The 18,294-nt window shown below is 44.2% G+C and overlaps 1 protein-coding gene across 1 annotated transcript; it reads right to left on the bottom strand.

The window, feature by feature from the left end:
- Positions 1-9,280: 9,280 nt before the first annotated feature.
- Positions 9,281-10,931, bottom strand: LOC135499687 (uncharacterized). The gene is made up of 2 exons (XM_064790612.1): positions 10,542-10,931; positions 9,281-10,450 (listed from the first exon to the last, which is right to left on the bottom strand). Exons 1-2 carry the CDS (start codon positions 10,929-10,931, stop codon positions 9,281-9,283), a joined length of 1,560 nt encoding a protein of 519 aa, XP_064646682.1.
- Between the last annotated feature and the right edge of the window lie 7,363 nt (positions 10,932-18,294).

Genomic DNA, 18,294 nt, shown 5'->3' with positions numbered 1-18,294 from the left:
TACTTGTTGTTCAAAATTGTACTCGTAATTTATCTCATGTATGTGAAGTTCTAGTCGGCATCAGCGAGCTGCCTTATATATTCTGCTTGCATTTAGAGTTTGCACTTTCAGCTGCTGGATTATTGCTGTTATTGATGAGGTTTTGCAACCTTATGTTTTCTGCTTATAATTTAATCAAAGGCCGACTTTTCACCTTCTCCTGAGTCTATACAATAACGCAGTATCCGTCTTCCATCGTCGTCTGTCGTCGTATCCTATTTCAAAAACAGTGGCACGTTGCTTAACCGCTAGGGCTATGAACTTGAAAACTTTGTACACAGAACCCCTCTAGTCAGGCAACCTCTGATAATGAATTTCAGTCCGATCTGATTCTTAACTTGGCCACCAGGGGGCCAGAAGAAGAAACCTAAAAAGTGTGATCCGTTTTCGATAAAATTTTTATGGTAGGTACAGCAAGGATACATCACATATCATACGGGTTTTTGATTTGACCTAGTTTTCAAGGTCACAGAGGTCAATTGGTGTAAATTGGCCATTTGAGTGTAACTATGGCACGTTTCTTAACCACTTAAAGCAGGGTGTACACTAGTAAAATATTAGCAACATTTTACCAACATTTTTACAACAATTTTGCAACAAGCCCTTCAAGGCCCTGTGTACACTAGCAACAAATTAGCAACATGTTGGTAAATTGTTGCAAACTTTTTAGCCGGAAGAAAGGGAAAATAGATATTTTGGAGGGAAAATGGATGATTCCAAGGAGAGAAGATGTGTTTTGAGTGCTTCTGCAGCAATTTCAGCAGTCATTGTTGAGAGGCGGAAGAGGCGGCGAAATAAACCAAAGAGAGTATGGACCAGGCCCTGCAAAATGAGGGTGGATCATGGGGCATATCACTGCCTGTTAAAGGAGTTGCGGCTGATTGACAAGCCATCATACAAAAATTTCCTCCGAATGGATGAAACTGCACTCGAAGAACTTCTTGAAAAGGTTTCACCACCCATTACGAAGCAAGACACTCATTTGAGAGTTGCTATACCAGCCGCTTGTTCAAGTCACATGACCTCAGGTAGATCACATGACGCAAATCCTATTTCTGATTGGCTGAAGAGTTTGCAACATTTTTACAACATGCAACAAAGAATTGCATTGCATTTAATTTGCAACAATTTTACAACAATTTTGCAACATGTTGTAAGACGCGTTTTGCTCTGTACACACTACGCAACATTTTTGCAACATTTGTTGCAACTGGAAATGTTGTAAAAATGTTGCTAATATTTTACAAGTGTACACAGGCCTTAAAGCTATGAACTTGAAATTTGGTGCACATGACTCCCTTTGTCGTATAACCGCAGACCCGAATTTCAGTCTGATCTGATTCTTGAGTTGGCCAACGGGGCCGGGGGCCAAAACTAAAAAAGGTAAAAAGTGCAATATCTTGCTAATTAATTAGTGACATGTTTTCGATGAAATTTTTATGGTAGGTACTCCTTGCAAAGATACATCACATAACCTATGGGCGTTTGATTTGACCTAATTTTCAAGGTCACAGAGGTCAAGTGGTGTAAATTGGCCGTTTGGGTGTAACTATGGCACGTTTCTTAACCGCTAAGCTATGAACTTGAAATTTGGTACACATAACTCCCTATGTCATGTTACCTCTGACAATGAATTTCAGTCCGATTTGATTCTTGACTTGGCCACCAGTGGGCCAGAAGTGGAAACCTAAAAAGTGTGATATCTCTTATGAGTGACTCGTTTTCGATAAAATTTTGATGGTAGGTTCTACTAGCAAGGATACATCACATATCATAATGGGTTATTGATTTGTCCAAATCTTCAAGGTCACATAGGTCAAATGGCGTAAATTGGCTGTTTCAGTGTGACTATGGGACGTTTCTTAACTGCAAAAGCTGTGAACTTGAAATTTGGTACACATGACTCCCTACGTCATGTTACCTCGGACACCAAATTTCAATCCCATCTGATTCTCCACTTGGTCACCAGTGGGCCAAAACTAAAAAAGGGAAAAAGTGCAATATCTCGCCTATTAGTGACTTGTTAGAAAATTATTCAAGCATACTCTCGTCTCCAGGTGGAAGTTGTGTATGTATGTAAAGACAGCAATGCATTAGAAATCGTAAGTAAAGTGAGGCTTGTCCATATTTCGATCGAGCAAATTAGAAAATTAGAAAATTATTCAAGCACACTCTCGGAAGGAGTGTAGAATCCCCCGTCAAAAGTAGCGCAGTAAAAAATAAAAATGAAAATAAAAAATATAAAAAGTAGTCCCGGAATCAATTGCACTGAATAGCAGAGCCGTAGGGGCATGGAGGTATTATAATAGGGGATGAGGGGTGGTCGATTGGTAGGGATGATCGAGGTGGATTGATCGATTGGTCGGATGGTCGATTGGTCGGGTGGTGGATTGGTCAGGTGGTGGATTGGTCTGGTGGTGGATTGGTCGGATGGTGGATTGGTCGGGTGGTCGATTGGTCAGGTGGTCGATTGGTCGGGTGGTCGATTGGTCGGTAGGGGATGAGGCCGAGGGGCGGATTGGTCGATTGGTCGGGTGGTCAAGTTGTCAGGTGACCGGCAGCGTGCTAACCTGAAAGTACCGGTAGTGGAAACCCCGTCGCTCCGGTCTCAACATGTTTATTGGCGTCAGTCTCCTATCTGGACTGGTCGCGAGATGTTAATTACTATCAGCTAGTGATTCAATCCACCATGCAGCGTTCTCCTGCTTGTCTTTGTACTCTATCGAGTCGGGGCGCAGAACGGGGCTATATTCTAATAAATGGTAGGCCCAATCGTCTAACAGTTTTCTGGCACGACATAGGAGCTCGAAGTTCTATTAGTAGATAGACAATGGCGACGTGACGTGACGACGTCACAAAGACGACTCCCTGGTGTGCGAAGTGACGTCAAGCGGGGCCCGAATGACGTCATCCGCTCTGGGTGACGTCACCACCTGACCAATCGACCGCCCGACCATCCGACCAATCGACGAACTAACTTGACTATACAACCGATTCACTCCTGAAAAAAAAGCGGAGGAACTTCCGACGGGGGATTCTACACTTCTGCCCACACTCTCATCTCCAGGTGGAAGTTGTGTATGTATGTAAAGACAGCAATGCATTAGAAATCGTCAGTAAAGTGAGGCTTGTCCGTGTTTCGATCGAGAAAATTAGAAAATTAGAAAATTATTCCAGCACACTCTCGTCTCCAGGTGGAAGTTATGTATGTATGTAAAGACAGCAATGCATTAGAAATCGTCAGTAAAGTGAGGCTTGTCCGTATTTCGATCGAGCAAATCTGGGCTCCAGTGCGAAAGTGCTATGGCAATACGGCTTGTGGTATTCGACTTGATGACTCGACGACACGATGACACGAAGTTGGAATTTTTTAAAAGAATATCACTGCTTGGACTGTAATTTATACATAGAATCATAAGTGGAGGAAAATAAAAAAGAACCGATCATTACTAACCCCTTTCCAGCTGTTTTCACCGTATCTAATCCGACCATTTTTCGTTTCCCACAAGTTCGCATTTTTGATAAAACCATGCGCCATGTTGCTATGCTTCCACATACCCTAGCTGGGTATGGGAAGGCCGAGCTAAAACCTCTGCTATTGGAGCGGTAGCCCAGGGACCAGGATCATGGGATTCCGTATTTTAGCAAAATCCATAGCAACGATTGCGTCATCGAGCCATCGCGTCGTCGAGTCATCGAATACCACAAGCCGGCCACCCAACGTCTGTTTTTTTATACGACCGCGTTCTTCGACGTCCTCTTTCACAAAAACATGTGAGGCAAGTTTGCGCGAGCGCCACCCAACGTCTGTTTTTTATACGACCGCGTTCTCCGACGTCCTCTTTCACAAAAACATGCAAGACAAGTTTGCGCGAGCGACGACCGCTTACAAAAACATGTGAAGACGTCTATTTGAGGCACGACCGCGCACCGAAAAACATGTAAAGCGCCACCCAACGTCTGTAAAGAGATGATAACTCTATGGCTCCTGTACATGAAGTGACTTTATTGTCTATCATAATTGGTAAGCATGCGCAGTACAACAGGTACATATAAGGATAATGTATGAGATGATACGGGATACTATAACATCCCCCTTTCTCAGCCTCACCTAACAACATGTTAGTATCAAAATAAATCAATTAATAAAGAGTGCAAATGAAACATGGGTTAAGTAATTCAGTCAAAACAACAAACGAGAATGCTAATATAAAAATAGTTGCGGTTGCCAATAGTAACCAGTGTCTATAGAAGTCATTTCCAAATAGTCCTCAACGAATCAGATATTGTGGCCCTGAACCAGTATAATAATGAAAGAATGAATATTAATTAGCACAGGTAATCAGCTGACTAATGTTGTGTCTGGAAGCTTATCTGACCTGTCTGACCTGAGCTGGAATACAAAATTAGAAAGTGCTAATGTGTTTATATGATTATAAGTTGCATTATCGAAACCCAAAAGAGAATCGAAGTCCATATTCTTAAACAAAGTCATTGTACTTCGGGTTTGGTCTAGAGACCCGACCAGACCTGGTAATCACTACAGAGTCATTAGGCTGAACCATTTGAGTAACATTAGCATCACCAGGTTGATTATCGGATTGTTCCAGAGTGTCCTCAAGACTGATTGGTTACCTCCCTCTCACTGTCCTGTGGGATTTTCATTAAGTGGGAACGATTCCTCCTCAGTGTCGTGCCACTTTGTGTACGAAGATTGTACGACCGCGGATATTGGGTTGTGGAGACCACTTCTCCTGGTAACCAGTCCTTTCCTTGATGATTCTCAATACGGATACTCTCACCAGGCCTCAGTGTGGTGAGCTCGGATTTGCTAGCGCGTGCGTCATGATAATGTTTAGCAGTGTTCTGTCGTTCAATTAGCTTTTGTCTGGTTTTTGCAGCGCTTGGAATTTTAGGATTTAAAGCTCCTGCTGTGATTGGCAACTGTGTCCTAAGTTTTCTTCCGAACAACAATTGAGCAGGTGATGGCAAACCATCACGTGGCGAGTCGCGATACGCAAGTAGAGCCAAGTACGGGTCTTTACCGTTCGCCTTAGCTTTCTTGAGGAGATTTTTGACAGTTTGAACAGTTCGTTCGGCTAACCCGTTTGACCTCAGATACCTTGGACTGGACGTTTTATGCGTAAAGTTCCATTTTTCGGCGAATGCCTTGAAATTCCGGTTGCTGTATTGTGGGCCATTGTCAGATAGGAGCGTTTCTGGGATACCATGTCTCGCAAATATTCTTTAATGTGTTCGATCGCGGTATTTGCAGAAGTATTCTCAAGCATTTCCACTTCGAAATATCTGGAGAAGGCATCGACGACAAGCAGGTGATCCTTGCAATGGAAGAAGAATAAATCAGTGGAAACATTTTGCCACGGACGTGTTGGCGTCTCATGTGGCATGAGCGGCTCCTTACGGTTTTTTCGTGCGTATTTCTGACACACTGCACACTTCGCAACTTTGTCCTCAATTTGCGCTATCATACCTGGCCAGAATAGAATTTCTTTTGCCCTGCGGCTACAGAGTTCACGTCCAAGATGACTGTCATGCACCAGTTCAACCATTTCACTTTGCATAGATTTCGGTACAGTAATGCGCGCGCCTTTTAAGATAATGTTATCCACGATGTGAAATTCCTCCTTGTCATGCCAGTACGGACGCAGTTCGGAATCGAGATCGCGACGATATTTTGGCCAGCCATTGTTGATATAGTCTATTAGTTTGAGCAATACCACGTCATTCGAGGTGGCTGCCTGAAATTGTTTGCGCTTTTCAGGAGAGATTGCCAGGTTTTCACCAACAAAATGAACTTGCAGATCAACCTCTTTCTCCATGTCACTGTTCGTTTGTCCTGGTAGGTTAGCTCGAGATAATGCATCTGACACATACATTTCTTTGCCCGGAACGTGTACTAACTTGAAACGGTAGTTCTGAAGCCTCAGCAGGAATCGTTGTAGCGTGGGTGGGGCTTTGTGCATCGGCTTGTTCACTATCGCCTTGAGGGGTTTGTGATCTGACTGAATCAAGAATTCCGGCTGTGCATACAGATACTGATGAAAACGTTCGCACGCATACGTGATTGCAAGTGTTTCTTTCTCTATCTGGGCATAATTCTGTTCTGCTGAAGTGAGTGCCCTTGATGCAAATGCTATCGGATGGCCTGATTGTAAGATAGCTGCCCCTAGGCCATCTTTACTGGCATCGGCGGTGACCACAATCGGTTTTATTTGATCAAAATACGCCAAGACAGGTGATTCTGTCAGTTTTGTCTTCAATGTCTCAATGGCACTGTCGTGCCTCTGATCCCAGTGCCACTCGATGTCCTTCTGCAGTAGCTGGCATAATGGAGCAGTAATGGCGCTCATATCCGGTATGAATTTTGCAAAGAAAGTTACCATGCCAAGAAAGCGCATCAGAGCTGGCTTATCGTGCAGAGTTGGCATTGCTGTGATAGCGTCTACTTTCTGGGGGTCAGTTTTTATCCCATCGCCTGTGAAGATCACCCCTACGTATTTGACTTGCATAATGCAAATTGTGCACTTTGCGCGATTTAACCGGATGCCATATTCGCGTAGTCTGTCTAGCACTAGACGTAATCTTCGATCGTGCTCAGCTTTCGTGTCGGCGTACACGAGCATGTCATCAATGGAGTTTGTCACCCCTTCAAGACCATCCAGTACCTGAGCAAGCACTTTCTGGAACACTTCGCTTGCCGAAGCTACTCCAAAAGGTAATCTCTTAAAGCGATATCTGCCAAAGCATGTATTGAATGTCACAAGTTTCGAACTGTCTTCGTCCAACTTAATCTGCCAGAAAGAAGACGATGCGTCCAGGACACTGAAGTATTTTGCACCTGCTAACTTGGCGCTTATGTCATCCACTGTCGGTAGTGGATAGTGTTCACGTTTAATGGCTGCATTCAGCTCCTTTGGATCTAAACAGATGTTGTGTCTTTTCCTGCCCGAAGACGGGATGGTTCGGAGCGTCCTCCGGCGGAGGTGAAAATGGGCCCATTTACATCAACGCTTTCGCCATTTTTTGTCTTCCCGAAACCAGTGTGGTTTCGTTTGTCCGGAACCCTTTTTTTGGGTTTTAGAGCGCCAGGCTCTATATATTGTTCGTAGCAGTATGGACAATAATGTGATGCAAGGATAGATGCCATAGTAAGCATCTTTTACGCGTCTTGATCAAAATGGATCATATATTCTAGTTGCTAACAGCCATGCCACCTCCACTCGTGACAGATCTTCCCGGTCTTTTGGTCACGTGACCTTTTTGCTCCCTTAAAGTGATTATAAAACCTTTTCTACTTGTCTAAGGACACACTAAAATGTAGAAGGAGATTAAGGAGACTGTCCTACTTGTTCTAGGACCAATCTGCAGTTCGCAGTGGTTAATTTGAGCACAGAGAGCATGCTGTTAGCTGTGGCCGTATGGTGCTGCCACCTGTCGTAAATCTATATAGCTAAACGCCTTGTCTTCTACTGTAAAGTTGGTTTGGAGTCATTCCTTGTCCTCAGTTTGGATTATCTAAGGGAGGTTTCCCTGGCTTGTTTCGTAACTATGAGTATTATTACTATATTACTGGCCTAGTCAAAATCATTACTTGTCTAGTGTTAAGGCATTTGTTATGTTTATCTTTACAGTTGAACCATCATCATAATCATCATCGTCATCGTTGTCATCCTTAGTTAGTCGTTACATGGATTGTCATGTCAAGGTTGAATAAAGAAAGAAAGGACAAGAAGATTCGTTTCGAACACTTATTAATTTATCCATTCTGCTGCGGTCCACCACAGTTCAAATCACATGATTGTGATAGTCGACGATAGTGTATGAAACAATCGATACCAGCATTAGTTATGGCTTCATGTATGCCAGAAGGAGGGCTGGAACTGTTGGCCCAGGCTGCCGTAATGAAGGCTAGATTAGATGATGAACTTGAAAGTACTGGTAGAAATATCAAATCTCTCGAACGCGAAATCACGGAACGTTTCATAGCATCAAGAACCGTTTCCGGTGCGGTCCCTACATTGCCCAGCCCTATCTTGCATATCGGAAGGAGTGCCTCTCGTGCATCACCAAGACTTGTGCCATTGTCAAGGGATTCGTCTGTAGAGGCCACATATGGGAGACCAAGCAGTGTTGTATTGAGTAGCAGGCCTGTGGACAATGGTCTGAGACCAGACACTAGTACACATGTTGATACTATAGGTTGCTCTAGCCCTGAACATGCAGCTAGTGCAAAGGTCGAAGCTGCAGAGCTCACTCAGTTGGAACATCTCGTCAAAACGATGGATCAGATGGCCTTGAACGCCTCCTTGTCGAATCTAGACGTGGTAAAATTTTCTGGCGACCCGGCAGAGTACCATAAATTCCTAAATCGCTTTGAACAATTAGTTCCCCCGGACAGCACTGAGACCCCCGGTCTCGACATCTATCCCCCGGATACCTTGTATTCCCGGCTGTCCCCCGGACAGCTCCGAGACCCCGGTCTCGATCTCTATCCCATTGGATAGAAGCTCTATCCCACCGGATAGAAGCTCACAGTCCCCAAAGACTCCGCGAGATTGAGCCACGTCCCACAAGATGAACAGAGCACGGGCCAGCCAAACATAGCTGGCCCGTATTAAGTCACCCTTGAACACAAACAGTCTGTTCTCCCAGAGCAATGAGACGGAACGTCCGCTCAGTGCGGCTTGCAAAAAATAGACTGAGGGAATAAAGCGATCACGTGACCGAGTGAGGTCTTAGCACTTTGGATACGTCGTATGCTATCCGATTTTTATGGCTCCTCATGAAAAGTATGATCCTATACGTACTCCTCTGTGGCTCCTCCTAGAAATCGTTAGTGCAGCTCTTTATACAAGTACATGTCCTACTGCTCCTGGTCTCCTTCACAAATCAGCACAACCTTCTGTACAGGTCTTTCAAAATAAGTGGTGGCTTGAATACGTTTTCCATTTTTGTCCAGAGCGCGATCTCCTACAGCAAGACGGACTTTGGTGACTAGGACAACACTTTTCACCTCAGGGTCCTTGGGTGATAGTGCACTCTCAATGTCAGATGCGTCTGGCAGTTTGGTCTCCCACAGGAAGGCAGGTCCGGTCAACCATTTTGTCATCTCAGGCTGTACAAATCTCGTCGTAGTTACTCCCCTGGATCCTTCATCTGCTGGGTTATTCTCGCCTTTAACGTGTCTCCACTGGTTCGACTTGCTCTTGTCCCGAATCTGTTAGATTCTATTCGTGACATAGACGTGGAAGCGTTTTGCATCATTCTGTATATACCCTAGGACTACAGTACTATCAGTCCAGAAAGTCTCAGAGTCTATCTTGTAAGTCAGCTCTCTCCTGACAACAGCACTCATATTCGCAGATAGCACCGCAGCTGTGAGTTCGAGTCGTGGTATGGTGATTGGGCGTAAAGGAGCTACTCTAGCCTTTCCCAGGACAAGACTGCAGTGAACTCTTCCTTCTTGATTTACCATTCTTACATAGGAACATTGTCCGTAAGCAAGCTGCGAAGCATCTGAGAAATAGTGAAGACCTATGGATGTGACTTCACCAAAATCTGCTGGTTTCAAACAACGAGGGATTTTCAGCTGATCCAAGGTAAACAAATGATCTCTCCAGCGTTCCCATCTCAGTAGTATGTCTTCAGGTGGTTGACTGTCCCAATCTAGGTCAAGAGCACAGAGTTCTTGCAATATCTGCCGGCCTATCAGAAGCACAGGCCCAATTAAGCCCATTGGGTCATAGATGGTCCCAATAGTTGACAGAATACCACGTCGGGTGTTGGGGCGGTCTCGCAGGACGATCTTGAACTGAAACGTGTCGGATGTTACACACCAGTATAACCCCAGGGCCCGATCCAGTGTAGGCTCATGAGTAGTGACATTATTGCTCTCAGTTAGTAGGCGCGTACTATTCTTAGCGGCTCTATCCTTTTCTGTTACACTCTGGATCACAGCGTCTGAGTTAGAATTGATCTTGTGAAGGTGCAGTCCTCCCTCTTTACACAGTTTCTGAGTGTTTTCAAGCAAGTGTATGACTTCTCCATCGCTTGGTAGCGATGTTAGGCCATCATCAACGTAGAAATTATCTCTGATGAAATCAGCAGCCTGGTGTCCATACTCGGCTTCATAGTCATCTGCCAGTCGCTTAAATCCAAAGTTGCAGCATGAGGGGGGTGATGTGCCTCCAAAAAGGTGCACAGTCATTCGGTACTCCTTGGGCTGCTCATCGAGTTTACCATCGGACCACCATAAAAATCGAAGGTAGTCTCTATCCTCCTCAGCTACCTTAAACTGATGGAACATTTGTTCAACGTCACATGTGATTGCTACGGTCTCTTGGCGGAAGCGGCAAAGGACGCCTAGTAGGGAGTTGGTCAGGTCTGGTCCCTGCAGCAGATGTTTATTTATCGAGTGTCCGGCACATTCTGCTTGGCAAATCGAAGACGACTCTGACTTTGTCGGGTTTCTTGGGACTTACGACTCCAAAATGTGGCACGTACCAATGCTGTGAGGAGTGCTCTTTTGATGACTGAGCATCCCATGGTACAAGCTCGGCATCACCCTTATCGATCATCCTTTGCATGAACGCTACATACTTATCCCTGTAAGCCGGTTCCCGGTTGAGCTTCGACTTTAGTTGATTTAGTCTCCTCAGCGCCATTCCCCGACTCTCTGGTAGCTCTGGTCGGTTTCCCTTAAAAGGCAGTGGCATCTCGTAGTGGCCATCGGCACGCTGCACTATGCCAGCATCAAGTATGCCCATGAACTTTTTGTCTTCATAAGACTGTGGTCCACAACTGTCCTTGACATCAGCGTCCTTGAAATCAGACTCGTGGATGGTGATGATTTCTTTAATACGGTTTGGCATGACTAGTGTTCTTTGTTCTTGGCAATGTTCAGCGCTGGTTTTTGTCACCATACGTAACAATTCTATGGCTCACACCTATGTTGTCACCCGTCATGTCGACTTGATTCGGATCTACGGTTCCTACTATACCCCATCCCAAATCCGTTCTCTGGGCATAGGGTGCATTAGCGGAGAGGGCTATAACTTCTCTTGGGGCCAAGGCCTGGGGGCAGTTGTACCCGATCAGCAGCGCGACGTTGCAATCCTGGAGTGGTGGCAATTCAGATGCAATCCTAGTCAGGTGGGGCCACACATTCGCAATCTCAGGGGTGGGAATGTGTGCCCGGTTCATCGGCATCACATCACGACTGAAGGATGGAGGCAGATTTATTTTCAAGTCACTGTTCATCCCTCTGACGACCAATCCTTTGACCTTAACAGTTTCTATGATTTCGTTTTCTCTAGACATGGTCGACAAACTCAGATGTGACTTTGTCCCAACCAAGCCAAGCGTTTTTTGAGTGTTCTCTAACACCGGACAATAATCAAGCATATGGACCTCTTCACAGCAAACGCATTTCTTCTTATCAACAAAGGAACCTGTCATAGTGGATTTTTGATGGCTGTTCATGGGTTCAGTTGTCTCAGTAGCAAAGGAAGACGTCTTTTCATGGCTTCTCTCTTCATGCCCATGCGACGACCCTGTTGTAGGCTTGTCCCCTGTCCTGGCGTTACCAGTGGCACCAGAGTGAAGAGACTGTAGCGACGTGATAGGATCACAAGAAATGTCGGCTTCACGAGATATAAAATCAGCGAACACACGAAAGGGTGGAAACTGTTCAGTTACGAGCTTATAGTCTGACACTTTTCTCCCCCATCTCGATACTAACCAATCTGGTAACTTGGCCAGTATTTTACAGTTTTCGCGACAATCGTCCAAAATACTGAGATAACCAATGGAACTCATTGCTGTATTACATTGCTGTAGGAAATCACTGAGTTTCCTCAATCCCGTCCCATCACGATTTCCAACTTTGGGCCATGACTCCAACTTCTTACGGAACGCATCAGCAACGACAAATGGCTCACCAAACCGTTTTTCCAAAACCTCCTTTGCTCTAATGTATGCCTCCTCAGTATCCATGTACAGGTAACCTTCAATGGCCTCTTTGGCGGGGCCCGACAAATATCTCCGTAGGTAGTGTATCTGTTCCCTCTTAGGTATTCCTCGACCTTCTATTAGTGTATGAAATGCCGCTTTCCATGCTGGGTACATGAGGGGATCACCGCTGAAGACTGTGGGCTCGGGTGGTGGAAGCCGTCCGATCGTTATCTGGCCTGTAAACATCTTAATGAGTTCCCCAAACTGATCTTGCGAAAAGGGCGGGTTCATTGTAGGCGGTACCTGGGGAAACGGTATCCCAGGCGGGTGGCTGTTCTCAACTGTTGGTTTGAAGACAGGTGCTTGTGGGTCCAAGTTCTGCTGTGCCGATACCTCCGGTGGGGGTCTGCTAGTACTAGTTGTGTCAGCATCCTCATCCGTGGGAGTTGTCTTGGCGGTGGTACTGGCCACTGCTACGTTAGCAAGGAGCAGCAAGTTGGTTCTTAACGTTTCATCTGAGTCTGCTGGTTGTTCCGCGAGTCTCCGAACTTCCTTACGCTTGATTTCCCGTTCTAGTCTGAGCTTTTCAAGTTCGAAAGTCATTTCTCTCATCTGTGTTTCTATTTAGTTGCTTCTCACCATGTGCTCCAATTCTATCTGCAACTCCACTATGTCGAATCTGGCCTCGCTCTCCTCTCTACTTAGCTTCGACATCTCATCAGCATGGCTGTCTTCATCCATCTCGATTCTTGATCATAGAGATTTCACTGTGGGTGCGGGCATCGAAACTATCAACAAACAACTCATAGGACTCGACGGGATGATTTGCTTTAATAGTAATTTCTGTGTCGTCCGTGAAATCTGCAAAGATACAAAAATGAAGCTAACGTAAGTAATTTGCCTCAGATAAAACTAGGACAAGGAGGTGCTGCCAACTGGTGTTTTGAATCGGAACTACAAGGCAGACCGCGTGGCAGGTCATGTGACCCCGCAAAAGGGTGCGATGCAGGGTGTCCCAAAATAACTCAGTTGTAAATACTCTATTAAACAGTAATTTGGGCTAATAGAACGTTCGAAAGGAACACCAATACAATGATAATACATCAAGATTCACCTAGGCAACGATAGTTAAAACATACAGCTCGCGCATAGCGAGATTCCGAAATGACATTGCCGAGAAAAGGGGCCCGGGAAATCACATCCGAGAAGTCCAAATATGGCAGGAACAAAGTCTTTATAAAAGGGGCCATCATTATCAATTATACAATGGCAATGCTCCCTGAAGATGGTCAACACAACGCTTGAGGCATTTATGCCTTGATTTAGTAATTACCTCTATGAGTGCCTGAACTATTGTACTTTGCATAGATGTGTTTCGTTGTCCACAACAATACTACAAAAATATCAAAATGACGAATAATCGAAGGTTAGGCGCATGCGCGAAGGCAGCGCGGGAAAACGACCCAGTTTCCGTATCCGCAGTTCAGCGTCACTTTTTGAAGATTACAAAACTGCGCTAAGGCGCACTTACAATGATCACCTTAACACCATGAGGCATCGAGCATTTGGGTACAACCACAAGATAAAAACATTACCACAAAATCATCAACAACACTCTACACTCACAATGCCTACATTATCCTTATGAAAAATGGAAAACTCAATACACAAACACAATGTGCACACAAGACTGAGATACAGTTGCCATTTCAAACCACATAGAATGTTTAGGACCAATATAAACATATACATGGTTTAGCAATTGAACTACTATACTAGTTCTTCTTGAAATGGCTTCAATCCTACCTCTAGGAGCTGAAAACCTGGAATGTCAAATAGTAATACTATTATCCCTGTGCAATATGTACTTAATGTAGCAAAACACTGTTCTGAACACAGACAGTAGTATATTTTGTCACACAGAGAAAGGATGTTTACCAGAATTGCGTCTATTCCATCCCCCTTGGGAAGGAAAGTTGTACTACAATCAAAATAGTCTGTAAAAGACATACCGTACAATACAAACAACAACGTCATAAGACTGAAAATTACAGAATGAACGATTAGTAACTATCAAACAAATTCTACACATATGAACTTAGATGCACTTTCTGTTAGGCTAAATGCACAGTTATCAAGTAGAATGGCTATGGTCGAACCATTCCATAAAGATGTCTGGCAAACCTTTCGGGTGAACCCGAACATCTCACTTTACTATCTTGTCCAAGGATCTTGCTAACAACCTCGGCACAGTTTCGTACACTGTGAGGATCCCACCAGAACCTTAAAATACCAGACTGCAATGGAAGAGACAACAAAATTCGCAATTGTCCTGCTCGAAACTTGGCTCTGACAACAGTATAGTCTGTGTGAGACGGAGGCGCCATCTGCAATTTCTGCACCAAGCGCACCTGTTGCTCCCTTGACATAGGAACCGGGGCGGCAAACCCATTATTCACCTCTAGATTCTCCTTGTGCACCGACAGATCGATGGGCTGGCCCTGTGCTGAAAAGACGAAATCAGACTCATTACAAGAACAAACATTACTTATTTCTTTACCTGTCTCATCAACAAAATGATACTTAGGTGTGTCCTCGCTGTTGAGATGACACTTGTCCTCTTCAACATCAATCTTTGGTTCGTTCATAGCCAAAGCTTCTCTCAACTTTTGCAAGTAAGAGATATTACTACACTCAGTGGCTCTCATAAATGCCGGCTTAATTCGGTTTACATGAAACACATCTCTCAATATTCTACCCTTGAGATCTGCAAGCAATACATGGCTGGGATCCAACACTTGATGAACAACAAACGGACCCACATACTAAGCAGTGAACTTCTTAGCATTGGATGTAAGACTAGAACTGCTGGGTTTATGCAAATAAACAAGCTGTCCTTGGGCATATGTTGCACTCTTGGACAATCGTTGCGAGATCTTCTCATTCTGGGTTTTCAGCTGGTGTTCCTGCAACTGTAACATGAATTTAGACACACTATCAAATCGGTGTTTCAACTGTTCAATATACTCCTGTTGGGACTTGGTCAATCCCAAAAGTGGCCTGAAATTTAAACCACTAACATCTTTCGGTTCCCTGTAAAATAACAAATAATAGGGGGAATGATTCCCTAACTGGGGCGAACAAAATGTGTCATAAGAGTATTGCGCAACCGAATGATACCGTATCCAATCGTCACCATACTGATCTAAATTCACTTTTATCAAATCAGCGACTGATTTAATCTGTCTTTCTACATATAGCGAACCGTGATTCATAACAGACACAACTTTCTGGCTGATACCAAGTGCAGTACACACAATCTCCATGACTTTACCTATCAACGACGACTGGGCATCTGTAACTAGGACATATGGGATGCCATAACAGCAAAATACGGGCTGGATAAGGGCCTCACTGATAGCTGGAGCATCCAATGTCTTCATTGGAACACACACAGTATATCTCGTTATAGCACAGGTAACTACCATCAGCCAGGAATATCCCGATTTTGACGTCACCATCTTCTTGAAATCTAAAGAAATAGTCTGAAATGGTGAATAATCCAAAGGAATTCGCTCATGGAATGGCCTCAGCATTCAGCTCTTCCTTTGAATTGCTGGCATTGAGCACAAGACTGGATATAAGATACAATGCGTTGATACATGCCATGAAAATAGAACAATTTCCTCATTTTGAGGTAAGTTCTAACACAACCTTGGTGATTGCTCAATAGAGAATCATGATACTTGGCTATCAATGGATCAATGAACTGGTCAGGGATCACAAGCTGAAAACAGAAATGATCACTATTAGACGGAAAGAATATTCTGAAAAGAATATCATTGCATAATAAATATTGTTCTGCTCTAAGCATTATCACTCTTGCTGCTTTCTTATCATTGGGTAAAATTTGGTAGGCGAGATAATCATAAATAGGTTTAAAGTTTGGAGAAGACTGTTGGGCTGCCTTGAATTGTTGTGCTTCAAAAGTTAAATTGTAATCTCTGATGACTTTCCGTTTTATGATATTCAAAACTCTGTTAAGCTCAGACTGGTTGGGGATATGACGGGCCGTCAAATCCTCGATCTTGGTGATTAGAGGCTCTGGCTTGCGAAGAAACTCCGAAAATTCCTCTATGTTTGAATCCTCTTTAGCCAGTTTCTTGACAACTCGGTCCGCCAGTCTTGGTTCTTCTAGTATTGGCTTTCTGGGTTTCGCAGGTTTTGTCTTTGGCGGTGAGTAGAAGATGTCCCCCGGTATCATTGGTTCGAAGTCTCTCAATTCACCTGGTCGGGGTTGGTTGTCGGCCTGCAGGGGGCGTTGATCATTATTCTCGTTCTGCAAAGGCGGGTCTAAGACGTCCTCCTGTGGATTGACATCTTGAGCATCTGGAACATCTGGAGCATCTGGAATCGGCTGATCCTGGTTAGCCTCAACTTCAGGGACCTCCGCATCTTTGGGTACGGGTGGTCTCTCCTGAAAAAGTGGCTTGACAGGAATGTTCATCTGTCTCGCGAACGCTCGCGTCACTGGCCTTTCTACTGGGGCTGCTCTGAAAGGAAAGGCGTGATCATCTGCAGACAATGGGCAGAATTGTACTAGCTGGGCTGGAAGGGCTATTGGCATAATCCTTTCAAGGTCATCGTCGTCTTCCCTTGGTGCTCTGCTGAGGAAATCTGAAATGACCATATCGGACCCTTTACAGTAAGAAATGTCAAAAGAATACTGAGATAGTCGTTCCCATAGCTTCTGCAACCTAAGAGTAGGTGGCTGGTGTTTTGACTTGTACATCTGGACTAGAGAGGAGTGGTCAACATAGCAATGAAATGTCGTAGATTGTAAGTAATATTTCCAAGCTGTAACATTCATGAGAAGACCTGTCAATTCAAGTTCACTGACACTGTACCTTTGTGCGGCGCTGGGCAATATTTTGCTGTAATAGCCAACATCACGCTGTTGTCCACAACTATCTTGCATTAACACTGAACCGGTGGCACACCTAGAAGTATCGCTGTAGAAATGGAAATCACCAGTGCCTTGAGGGGCACATAAGATTGGAGGGGATACAAGAAGTTCTCTGATCTTCTCAAATCTGTCGTCATGTTCCTCAGTCCAAAGAAATCTCTGATTTTTCCTAGAAAGAGAATGAAGGGGTTTTAAGAGAATCTGGAGTTTTGGTAAATACATAGAAAGAAACGTGACGGCTCCAATAAAGCGTCTCAACTCTCGCTGGTTAGAGGGTTTCCTCATGTTTCTAATCGCTGCGCACTTGTCCATCATCGCTCGGACTTGAACAATTCCGTCTGGTTCTGAAATGGGAATTTCATGACAAATATAAGTACAACTTGATCGAAACAAACGGCATTTTTGGGCTGACAGCTTTAATCCATGTTCCTGAAAAAGAATACGTTGAAGATGACCCATGTGCTCAGACTCATTACGGCTAAAAATCAAACAATCGTCATGTATAGCAACACAAAAGTCATCTTTATCTGGAATTGTAGCTAATATCTCATTAATCTCTTGTTGCCACTTGGCTGGTGACATGTTCATTCCCATTGGTAACCGTTGGTACATATACATCGGTGCGCCCGGATAGGGGCAAATCCCTGTGTATCTCTGCGATTTTTTTGAAAGGGGTAGAGTATGAAAAGCAGATTTCAAATCTATAACAGAAAGAACTCGACACTCTGATTTTCCTAATCTAGAAAGAACATTCTGCAACGAGAGATAATTCTGTGAGCTGTCACAACTCTCCTGTTGAGAAACCTAAAATCTGAAACAAATCTAAATTGATCTGAATTGGGCTTCTTGATTAACAAACACGGCGAACTGTAGGCGGAACAACCCTTCTTGAGAATCCCTAACTTCACCAACTTCCGTAGTTCTCTATCCATTATGGGTTTCTGTACATCTGGAATTGGATATGGTTTGATATAAAATGGAGTTGTGTCCTTCAATTCAATATCCACTTCAATGTTTGGACAATGTCCTATCTCACCATAAAGACTAAAAGCATCTTTGTGCTTTAACATCATCTCCCTTACTCTTTGTTTCCCTTCTGTGTCTAAAATACAAGTGTCCGAATCAAGATCAATGGTATCCTTTAAAATCTCTTGAGGTGTCTTCCTGGAAAGGGGATCAGTACATTCAAGGTGGGGATACTTTTTCAGGTTTTTATACTGGACATCTGACTCACAAGAAGCTCTTGTCAAATGCGTCTGTAACATCTCCTGTGGAACTTGCCTGAAAGTATGAGAAAACTCACCCAAGTCAGTAAA

Source organism: Lineus longissimus, chromosome 2 (genome assembly GCF_910592395.1).
Source record: "Lineus longissimus chromosome 2, tnLinLong1.2, whole genome shotgun sequence".
Taxonomy (NCBI): domain Eukaryota; kingdom Metazoa; phylum Nemertea; class Pilidiophora; order Heteronemertea; family Lineidae; genus Lineus; species Lineus longissimus.
This window is presented reverse-complemented; position numbering and strand designations above follow the sequence as displayed.

Excerpts from the sequence above, each read along its gene's own strand:
- LOC135499687 (XM_064790612.1), bottom strand. The coding sequence starts at position 10,931 with ATGCCAAACCGTATTAAAGAAATCATCACCATCCACGAGTCTGATTTC. Across the intron at positions 10,451-10,541 it reads ACGTGCCACATTTTGGAGTC|GGACCAGACCTGACCAACTC; the intron begins GTAAGTCCCAAG and ends CATCTGCTGCAG.